At 40.0% G+C, this 12006-nt stretch overlaps 1 protein-coding gene across 3 annotated transcripts in view; it reads right to left on the bottom strand.

Annotated features, from left to right (window-relative positions):
• Nucleotides 1–12006, bottom strand: part of DIAPH2 (diaphanous related formin 2) — a 168100-nt gene that overhangs the window by 64227 nt on the left and 91867 nt on the right. For all 3 annotated transcript variants that reach the window (XM_084213270.1, XM_084213271.1, XM_084213272.1), the window contains one exon: nt 3591–3756. In XM_084213270.1, the coding sequence (XP_084069396.1) occupies nt 3591–3756 (166 nt within the window). The remainder of the gene's footprint in view (nt 1–3590; nt 3757–12006) is intronic.

The raw sequence follows: 12006 nt of genomic DNA, 5'->3' as shown, positions 1-12006 counted from the left end.
TAGGTGTGAAAGCAAGCTCTGGAGATGTTAGAGGAGTCAGGTTCATTCTAACAGGAGGGTTTTCAGAAGGATTGAGGGCAGGTGCTGGCAGCTGCAGCCTGCACACATCACCTGTGCAAGGGTCTCTGCTGGCCCCAGCCCCAGGGGCCTCACTCAGAGCAGGTAATGAAGGCACTGCTCCACAAGAGCTTCTCAGCAGATTAAGCTCTGCCTCAGCCCAAATCCCAAACTAGGCTTTGCTTTCAGACTGCAACGAGGATTCAAAATCCTCATTTAAATATTACAAACTTCCAAAGATAATGCCTGGAAATAATGACATTTCTCAGTTGGACTCCCTGCTACCAGCACTGAATATGAAACAGGAAAAAAATGAAAGAAAACTTTCAAATCCTGTTCCTTTCAAGATTAGGAAATTTCACATCATGCTTTCCTCTGGACCATGTTCTCCACTATAACTTCTGAAAATATTCCCCAATCAATGGCATCTCTACCCTGGAATATGGCATCCAGTGCTGTTACCCCATCCACAAAGAGCCACCTCAAGAGAGAAACAGCTTGGGTCAGAACAAAATCCCAACTCCACCTGGGCAGTTATTTTACCCTTGCCAACAGAGTGCACTTGAACTCAGTTTAATTTCTTCTATTATTATTTATTTTTGCACCTTTTGGGGAGCTTCCAAGAGAAATTCCATCCTTGTGTTTTACACCATGAATAAAGCACTTCCCTAGCAGCACTAACCCCTTGTAAATAAACTGAGTTACTGCTCCTATGGGAATTCCATCACCTGCATCCTTTCCTGGCCCTCCCCTAATTCCTGATTTGTTCAGGATAATGATTAAAACCCGTTCTGCTCAGCACCAGCTGAATGTGTACACTCAGATGAGAGCTGGGAGAGCTCACAAAGGTTTGTATTTCGGGTTTGGGGCAGGGGGGAGGAAGGGCTTGCTGGATATTGCCTGTTAAATAAGGACAGTGTTTCACTTTTGGTACCACCTCTTGGGAAATTTTGCTGAAGAAAATACTTCTTGCTCATTATTCTTTATTTTTTCCCAGCTTCCTGCTAGCTGGAAACTGTTATCTTTCAGGCTGCATTAAAGAACTGTTACTTTTTAGGCAGAAGGGATGAAGTGTATTCCCAGACAAATAACCAGAGAGAACAATGAATAAATAGAGCCTTTCTTTTAAACCACTCCTGAATTACAAACACAATTTATGAGTTTGAAAGCTGGGAATTTAGCCTGACTATGCACTGTATTTCATGGTAAATCAGACGTTTATTATGTATTTATTTATGTATTGTAGATTCATTGAGTTGTATTACTGCAGCAAATGACCTGCTGCATTCCAGGGACACTTCAAAAAAGCCACCACAAAAACCACTCCTGAGTCACAGAGCTTGAAACTTCCTTTGTAGCAAGCAATAAACAAACAAATATTAGGAAGAAGGAAGGGTCTTACAGGTACATTTGTACTCAGGATGCTGAATCCACTGTGGGAAAAGCAGTTTGGTATGAAGGCAACATAACAGATGTTCCTGTCCTGTCTGGTTCAGGGCATCAATCTTCCAAAATCCTGGAGCCCAGAGAAGTGGGCACCAATAAAAAATGTTCAGTTTGCTGATCATTTAATGTGCCTCCTCATTTTGGGGAGATTTTCACTTTGTGGATGTTGCACTGCAGGGCACACAGCAGCCATCCATCAACAGCAGTGTTGATACAAAAGGACAATTTATTTCACTGCTGTTTTACCAAACCCATCTCTCATTCTGCCACCTGATGAGTTACTCACATCTGCTTAAATACTGCCTGAAACTGGAATAAACCCTTGTCCTCCAAGTACATTTGTAATGGACTTTAAGATTTAATTCCTTATTCAAAAAGCTGCATTTACACAAATGTGAGGGAAGCAGTCACCACTGATAAAAGTGTCTACCAGATAAAAAAATATCACTCCAAAAAAACCAGCCCTCTGCATTTCATGTAACTAGAGCCAAAAATCCCTTCAAAAACAACTTTGTTTTTTTAGACTCAAAATTCACCTTTAAGACCATCTGCATTAAAGAAAGCCCACAGAGCAAACAGAATCTAAAACATTTAAGTGGGTTTTTAAATGAAAAGGAAAAAAAAGAAATTTTAAGAAAAAAGGAGAACTTTTTAATAAATAAGGAAATTTTCCAATCTAGTGCTGAGGTGCATATTTCACACAACTTCCACAGCACAGTCAGCCTGAAAGGATGTTTATGTTCATTTACAAATGCAATCCTCTGCCACCAACACAAACAAACACTGAGAAAGTGACAGCCTGAAAACATCACAGGTCACTTGGTACAGTGTGAGACGGCAGGTTAAAGACAAAAAATGGAAAAGAACAAACTGGCATCTTGCTCCAGGCAGCTGATTAATCTTTATTTGATAAGAGCCTGATCCTTTTGGGCCTGATGTTGTATCAGGTTGCAGTTGTCCTCAAGGACAATGGAAATTTGTGTTTACTTTCAATGGAATAAAGCACTAAATATCTAAAAGATATTTATTCTTCAGAGAAGTTCTAAATATTAAAGAAATATTATTATCCAGTGGATCTTTAACAGCAAAGAGGAAAAAAGAGAAAACCCACAACAAACAGAGGAAAAAAAAGAAAACCCACAGCAAACAGAGGAAAAAAAAGAAAACCCACAGCAAACCACCCTTTTTGCTACTTTCAATTCAATTTGCAGTTGGCAGCTCCAGGAGAATCCACCTCTCTCTTTATGCTCCAGCCCTGAATTTCATGTTCCATGGCAAAGGGGAATCCTGTGCAAATGCTTCAGTTAATTCCTGTGCTACTGCAGCCACCTGGAGGACTTGGGAGCCTCCAAACTGAACTGGCTCATGGCACCAGAAAGGAGAATTATTCACCAGACAGTTCTGGTTCTAGCAAGAACATAAGAGAATGACAAACAGGAAAAAAATGAGCCATCAATAGTTATAAAATATCCGGAATTACACTTCAGCAATCACCAAAACACCAAAGGAAGCTGATGGGAGCCCTGAGAGGGAGCAGGGAGGAGTCAGGAATGGGAACAGGACAAATTTCACACAGTGCAGGCTCCAGGGAATGGTTGGAGATGTTCTCTACCCCAGTCTCATCTGATTGCTCCTGAATTCTTATCAGTACTTATTACTTTCTCAAAGTAAATCCCACAGATTAAAGGGATTCCAGCCTATTTTTCCTCTGGGGAAACTTCTTGCAAGCATCAAAATGTTGCAGAAAATCTTAATTCTTTTTTTGTAAGTTTTTCTGCCCCTAATAGAAAAACAAAAATCCTTCACTGTGAAGTTTTAATGTTTGCCCTGGTCCATTAAACCTGATTCATTACATTGCTAAAATATTAAAGTTGAATTAAATTTGGCTCAACCTTATCCACAGTTGAGCTGTCAACTTCCACACTGGAGGACAATATGCCATGATCAAAATCTAAATAATTCTGGAAATGTTCACCCAATTTCCTGCCATGGAAAAAACCACAAAATTAAGCATAACAGAAAAAATAGAGAGACAAGGAAAAAAAAATCTGTAAGAAATTACATAACATTTTGCAGATATTACTCACCAAGAACAGAGTTCTGAAGTTGCTCAGATCACCAAAGAATTCTTCTATGCTTATTGCTTTGGGATCAAAGGTGAAGTATTCTCCCAGATTTTCATACAATTTTGTCATGTTGTTGTGCATGTTGGACAGTTTTTCGTATTGTTCTCGGGCACTCTCAGCAAAGCTGTGAGGTTTTGTTAAGGAAATGCCTCAAATGCAGCACAAAGAAAGGAATAAAAATAAAACCACAGTAAATAAAGGAAACAGTACACAAGGAAAGAGCTCTCAGTACAAAGGTTACAGCTGCAAAATGTGCAGGTGCTTCCAAATATGAGATTTTAATAAATGAATATAATTAGTAATATCATTAATATTAGCATTTTATCAATTAATATTATTAATGTCCGCAAGTTCATGGCAACACTTCCATTCAATGATCCCTTTCCAACGGTGAAGATTTGCCACTGACAGAGAATACAACTTGCTCTATAACATTTTTTAATACCATGGGCATTTTTATTTGAAGAGATGAAGAATTGTATAAAAAGAATGCAATGAAAACACCCAGTGAAATTCAGTGTGCTGTGAGAAGCCATGTCCCCCCTCACACACATATTTTATATGTAAAAAGTGCATAGCTACCAATGACAAAGTCACACAGCTGACATCTCATTTTCTTTGCCTTTTATCACCAAATTCTTCTCTGTGGGTTCTTTCCTGCCCAGCCACACAGTTCATGCCTCAGGCTGCCTGCATCAGGTTCACTTTTTGAGGCACAATCACAACTCTGTAATTTCACCCAACTTACAAAAATGAAATATCCACCCACCCATCCCAGCAAACTGACAGACAGCTTTGAGAAATTATTAGTGAGAAAAACACCATGGAACAACACAAGTCTTGGGTTTTTTTTTTTTTTCCTTAGGAAGTGTGGAAGCCTGGAAATGAGACTGAGATTGACTTTCATCCCAGCAGCCATCATTAAAAGTTGGACATAATGCTTTTAAATAGAAAAATGTGGTGTTTTTTTCTCCCTAGGTGTAAAAAACCTTTATAAATAAATATATATATAATATCTCTAGAATATATATAAAAAATATAATATATATAAAAGCTATATTTTATATATATATACTACTTTATATTTATATATATACACACACAATTATTTTAGAAATAGAGGAAGGGTGCAAGCTACTAAAGGAAATATTGCTTTGCCTCAAAGCAAGTGCATTGCAGTCTGCTCTTTTCTTCTGTGGGCTTGTTTGGAGCCACAAAGTCACAAATCACAGGCAAGCCACATCTGCTCCAGGATGAAAGCAGCTCTGCTGATGGTGGACTGAGGCTGATGGAAGAATAAAGGACAGGAGAGGTTCCTGAGCTACAGAACCCTGCAGAGTCCAAGGCTGCTCCCTCTGGCAGCTCCTTCCGTGAGAACCCTGGTGCAGAACAGGGCAGAGCTCAGCTCCAGCCTCTCCCCAGAGCCTCCCCTCATTTCTGAGCCTGCTGGGGTCACATTTCTGATCACACCCCACTGCTGACACAGCCCAGGCTCTGCAAACCACACAGGGGACAGACACACTGAGAAATCCTGAAAAAAAAACCTTTTCTTTGTGAGATTAGACCAAACCCAGCAGGGCTCCTGCAGACACAGTCAGCAAACTGCAGAGCAAGGCAGGGACAGGCAGGTGGATGCTCTGTTCCAGTGTTTCTGCAGCTCCTGGGTGATGCTGAGCACCCAGAGCCTCTCCCTGCTCAAGCACAACACAGCTGAAAATGCCTTCCATTGCCAAGGGGCCAAACACCCCACCTGGATGTGCCCATTTTAACCAAGAGAGACTCATAAATAAATAAATAAACAAACAGTTAAAAATGGATTCTTGAAAGAATGATTGGAAACTTTATCAATGTCAAATTTTCCAAGCAATCCTCTCAAATAAGCCTCAGTGACCTAAGAGAAAAGCTCCTGAAGTTCATTTAGAAACAGAAACCCACTCAGTGATGGATATTAATTTATAAAATGAAGATTTTGAAACAATATCTGCCTATATAGTGCCACAGGAGTGGCAACACCTAATTCTCAGTTTATTGAAAACAAGTTTAAGCTGCTTGATTAGAATGTCAAGCTTGGACTGTTGAGCTGCTCATCTCAAGATAAACCTGGTGCAGTTCAGTCTTCAGTGACATTTAACTGCACAAAAGGAAATGAAAGTTTAATGGCGAGAATACATTAAATAGGTAATAATGGCACATTACTGAATTATTGAGCACAGACTAAAAATTTTAGAAAAACACGAATTGCCTTAGAGTCAGCAGATTGCTGTGGTGAGCAGCTCACCAAAAAAAGAAATACATATAAAAGTACAAATTAATTCAGTGGATCCTTTAAAAGCAATCTTACATTATGTGATACAAACCCAAAAATGACTGAAAAGTCTGAAAAAAAGAAAAATACTTGGACAGTTCCAGACTTGCAGCCTATTCTTGGAGACAGAGCTCCCAGCTCTCCACTGACGTTGCACTCACGTAACAAATAACAACAGTGAGCTCTGAAAAACCCCAGCAGTGCTACTGAAAGGAGATATTTTAAAGCACCACTCTGGAAATAGACACTGTAATTTCAACATTATTATTTTTTATCTATTAAGTACCAAACTGCAAGTAAGGAATATCTTTAACAGATGGCCTGCAAGACAAAGGGATGTCAGCAAGACAGATGAGCAGGGTGAGCCAAGGGAGAAGTGAGGATTTCAGCTGTGCTTCATTTTGAAGAAGACAAGGCAGAGCTGTAAAGACAACAGTTCCCAGTCATGGAGCATGCAATATTAACAAAGTTACTGCCACACTCGGTGTGCTTCATCCAACCTTCCTACTTCCAACATATTAGTAGTGGAAAACATCCCCTGGAAATGATTCAGGCAAAGGAGTGATCCAGGGGAGCACAGCCAGATGTGCCAACACTATTTCATGATACAAAATCAGTGAGGAATCTGAGGTGTGTCAGCTTTGTGTAACAGCAACCCTTCATTTCAACAACTTCCCTGAAGAGAGATTGAAGCTTTGCCAAGTGCTCATTTAGAAACTCTAAACTTGGTTTCACTCTCACCACTCCAAACCCAAAATCACTAGCAAGTTTAAAGGAGCTTGTTCAAGTAGCAGAAAGTACTTTATTCAGAAGCTTGGTTTTCCCCCATTTTCTTGCAAGCCATTGCAGAGCAGGATTCTGGCTTGAGGAACCACCAGGCTAAAAACTGTTTTAACTTGTTAGAGGAGAAAGTTTGAGTCAATGGTGTCATCGCTAATGAAGGATGCACAAGAGCTCTTAGCTTCTAATCTCCCAGCTCATTCATAATGGAGCCTTCTTTGAATTGAGCTGTGGCAGTGCAAACAGAACTTGTTAACTGAAGACAGAAACTCAGCTTTAACAGCACTAAGTCATTTCCACTGATAGCTCTATTTTCACCTGCTATCAGGATGTAAACACATGCTAACAATTTCATCACTCACTCCATCCATAATGCATCTCTGTGACTGCACAGCAGCCAAGACTTCTGGAGCATGCACGGATAATTATGAATCACAATTATATCCCTAATCTTTTCCTCCTGTTGGAAGCCTTTGCAAAAACAAAACAAAACAAAAAAAAAAACCACCTGCAGAAATCTTCACTGCAATACACTTGACCCAAATCAGAACCCAAAGAAACCCAGAGCCATAGCAGGAGCCCATCTTGATCTGTGCACACAAAATCATGTGCTCCTGCAAAGCTGAAAGGCTCCCCAATAAAACACCATAAAAAGCTCAGTGTGAGAATTTTTTTCTCATTACAGAGCAAATTACCTCATCATTCAGCGTTTGACAGAACAGCTCAGGGAAAAACCCAAACAAAGCAAAGCACAGTGGAGCAGGGGATTCTCAGCAAGGAAGGCTCTGCCTCCCCCTTTGTTCCATTAGTACCTGAAATTATCATTAACTATCAGAATGATCTAACACACTTGCATTCACTGGAAAAAGCCAGGATTTCAGTGGGTTTTGTGCTTGTGGGAATGAAGCACAGAAAAGTCACAACCATCCAAGAACAGCCCTGGCTCGGACCTGCTCCTTCTCCCAGAATCTCAGAATAACAATTAACTCACATTAATTAAGATGAAGCTTTCAGTCTTGTGCCTAAATGGCCATAAAACTTTCATCTTGGTAAACACTAAAAAAATCTGTCAGTGTTTACTTCCTCCCAGCTCTAAGCAATCAATCCAGTCCCAAACTTTGCTGCATCCAAACTTCTCTATAAAGAAAGGACAATTCCCATTGATTCCACCACATTGCAATGCACAGGAGAAAGCTTCTGTCAACATCATTTCAATATTACTTTTTGTTTATACTTCTGTTAACGAGGACACAAAGATCACTGCTCAATTCTCTAAAAGTCCCAGAGGAAGTCTCTGGGCAAAAACTGATAAACAAGGGCCTACTTTATAAAATATTCAGTCCAAGGAGCAAAGCCTCACAGAACTTAGAACTGTTTGATCTGGGAAAGTTGGCTCCAAGATTTAGGTGGCAAATTTAGGAATTTCCTGTGGTAGCAAAAAGAAAACTTTAAAAATAAGCAAGAGCACTTGGCTCTCCAAGGAGAAACAAAGGACAAAATTTCTGAAGCCACAGGCTGGAGAGAAGGCAAGATCTTATCCATATTAAAAAAGCACTCCAAAATTAGAGCTGGGCATTAAACTAAATTAACCTGAACCACTTGTGAAAAAAAAAAGAAAGTTGTTGAACTCAGAAATTTTTCCCCATTATTGTAACAGAGAAATAACCCCCAAATTCCACAGTCCCATTTTAAAGAGAGTTTTTAAAAGCTCTGCAAGCACTGAAACAAACCAAACCTTTCATCCTGGCAAAAGCAACACTTTATCTCCACTGATGCCATCACCAGAACTGTGAAACTGCCTTCATGCTGCCTGACACCAAAAACCACCCAGTTCTTAATTCTCAGTTGTGATATTCTGATTTTAACTAATTTCAAACACTATGAAGAGTGGTATTTGCAGCTTTTTTCAAACTCAAATATCTTTTTTTATTTTGTGGTGGCAAACCATTAATCACTATTCCTGCATTAATTAGAAGGCAACACAGAACATGATAGTCAAGCGTGTATCAGATAGAAAATGTTGCCAGAGTAATGGATTTGTAGCATCTCTTCCCTGGAGAACAATTAGATAAAAATCTCTTTAGATGAATAAAAGCAAGAAGGAAACAACAGAAATGCAGCTAGTACAAATGAAATGCTGGTGTAACATTTGTTTTGCATATTATACTCAAATTAGTTGTGACTGTTTCAAATAACAAAGTGTTGACACGCTCTAACAATGTTAAAAATCACTTTTTAGGTATTTCAGCAAGAGCCTGGTGGCCACTCCTAGAAATATTCTGTTACCTTTGGATCACACAATCAGGTGCCTTAAACATTAATTACAGCTTGGTGTGCCCTGAATCTTTCAGGGAAGCTGCAGCCACGTTCCCTCTCTTTGATCAGACAGCTTTTCCTCACTTCAGCTGGCTTTAATTAATGCTTGAGCTGTCACTGCAGCTGCTTTTCACAAGCTTCAATCAGATCTGATGGACACTTCAGCAAGAGAAAGTTTTGGTAAAGGTTGGGGAAGGAAAAGAGAAATTCCCCCCTGTATTTTTAGGTTTCCCTTAAGGCTGCCATGGCAGAAATCCTCAATTTCTTGTTTTGAGAAATCTGAGAAACTGCTGATTATATAATGTTTCAAGAGCCCAGATGTTCAAGGAGGAAAAGGAATTTTGTGTCACCTGAGGAAAAAGAAAAAAGCAAATTGACAATGGTTTAGCACAAACAACTGTTGCAATGAAACGTTCACAAACTCAAGCAGAGGAGAAAATGAAAGACTACACTAAAATGAATTTATTTTTCAGGTAAAACCACGCATCAAGCATGATTTGAGTAAGGTGGGGTATATCCCTCCGCTCACCTTTCCTCTCCAGATACGGTCCCACAACTTTGGGCAATTATTAAAAATAACTTACTGGGCAATGACTTGCCAGAAGCTCACCACAAACAGCCTTGGCCCCAGAGGCTGGGACTGACCCAAGGAAAAGCCAGGAAAGTGAAGGGATCCCTCCAAACTCTCTCTCAGACAACAGGCACTTGAAAAATCCCTTCAGAACTCTTCTGGCCAGAGGAGAAGCCAGAGCAGACTCACAGGCAATGGGGATCTGAAATCCACATTTCCTTTGCCCACAGGCAGCTCTGGTTTTTCAGTGACATCCTTCTCCTCCAAAACACTTGAGCCTTTCAAAAATAAAAGTTTCAGTTTGGAAAACAGAACTGTAGAGGGCAAAAAGCAGCTCCATCAACACCAAGAGTTTTGCTAAAGCAGAATCTCAGGACACTTGGATTTTGGTATCCAAAGGCTGCAGCTCCAGGGATTTATAGAGCGCACTTCCCCTTCAATTTCTGATTTTAAAATAAGCATACAATAATTAGGGAATGGATTTCTAATGGATTATCACTCTAATAAACCACAATCCTTTACAAGAATATCTTTCAGTGATCTGGACAACTCGGTTTAATATAAATTTAAGGATGAAAGCCCAGTTTCCCCCAGGCAAAGATTCACAGTCAAGGAGCCATTAAATCCCTGGTACAAGTGCAGAAGTGGAGTTCTGTTCATGGAATTTTATTCTATGGGATCTGTACATGATTTTTCCCCTGTATAATTTTCCATGTGCTGCAGGCTGCTGCCAAAGCTCTCTGTCCCCACCAGCCAGCACAGGCTCTTTATTCTCTCCTCCTTCCCTGTCCCCAGCCCTCTCTGGATCCTCCTCAGCTCTGCAGCACAATTTGGGGGATGTCCCAGGGTGCAGAACAGAACAGAGCTCCCTCCTGGGGCACAGCTCCATTATATTGGGGATTCAACCAAAAACCCAACAGAGATCTCTGATCTGAAGTCAGCAATTAAATGTACAATTCTATACAATTTACAGAATAAATGTTTGTCAGGAAATAAAAACCAGAAAAACAAGTGACTGTAAGTTCTTGACTGTGCCACAGCTCCACCTCTTGCACATCATTCTGCCTCCCCTTTGTGCCATTTACCAATTTCCTCCTTATTCCCACTGCCATGGAATGTACAGACACCTGCTCACAGAATTCTCACTGCACCCAGTGTGAAAGAGTCAATATAATCCCGTGTCTGCTCATATTAGGGCTTTCCTTTGGAAAAAGGAATGAAAATCTGAAGGTAGAAATAAACTGTCAAAGGAAATTGATATTGTGTTTTGCATAACATAATTTTCCTTTAGAATGCTCCAAAGTTCTTGTATTTTAAACTATTAACTTTATGAAAACTCTGCCTCAGTCCAGACCAGTAAAAATAGAAAGGATCATTTTCCAAAGGGATTTGTCTTTTTTTTTTTTTTTACTGACATCAAATAGTTGTAAGAGAAATGAACATTGTGCAGTAAAACATGACACATTATTAGGTGCTTTTCAAATTCAATCCAAGCAAAGATTATACCTAAATAATCCTATAGTTATCACCTGGAACACGGTGAGCATTTTCACTTTGCTTTAAGATGGATCAAAGAGGAAAAAAAAAATAAAGAAATGAAATATTATGTGATAGGAAAGGGAGTGGAAAGCTCTTTAGAAAGCTCTGTTGAGTCTGGCAAGACAAGAGATTTAATTCTTTCTGTACAAGGGGGAAACAAGGAGAGAAAACCCCTCTAAGGAGCAACAGCAAGGTAACAAAAAATGAGTCCCCACAGACCCTGAAAATGCAGCTGAAATGGGTAAATTCACCATCTGGGAAAGTTTACAAAAGCTGTTATCAGACATGACTGAGGGCATACAAACACAAGGTTTCGGGTTAGTTCCCAGATTCAATATTCCTATAAAAGCCAGAGGATTTTTCATGGAGATGAATTACTAACACTTCTGTGCCATATTTTCTGTCTCTGTGTACTGCTTGTGCTTCTCCTGCCCCTGGCCTGCCCACAGGAGTTTCTGGGAGGTTCCATCACCCTCCCAGCCATGCCCAGAGTGCCCTGCCTTCCCAGGGTCTGGCATCTGCACAGACATGGGACCAACACTCTCACAACAATGCCATCCTGCACCTCAAAATAAAGGACACCCCCTCAGCAAATACCCTAATTAATTAATTTTGCTTTATGAGGAACATATTGTTAATGCTGCAATTCCTGCTGTGTTGATTGACTTTCTGGATTTTTACCTCATCAAACAGAGCAGACAGTGCACAGTTTATCCTGCCATAGACCACATCCTCCTAGATGCACAAGCCCATTACTCTTTTTCTCCATTATAGTGGAGAAAAACCTCTCCAAAGTTTTCCCTCACTATTAGGTCATGATTCCTGATCCACAACCCTTCCATATTTTGCTTCTTTGCATGGGAATT

Source organism: Fringilla coelebs (assembly GCF_963513975.1).
Source record: "Fringilla coelebs genome assembly, chromosome: 11".
NCBI lineage: Eukaryota > Metazoa > Chordata > Aves > Passeriformes > Fringillidae > Fringilla > Fringilla coelebs.
The sequence above is the reverse complement of the archived record's forward strand: the minus strand, read 5'-3'. Positions and strand labels throughout refer to the sequence as shown.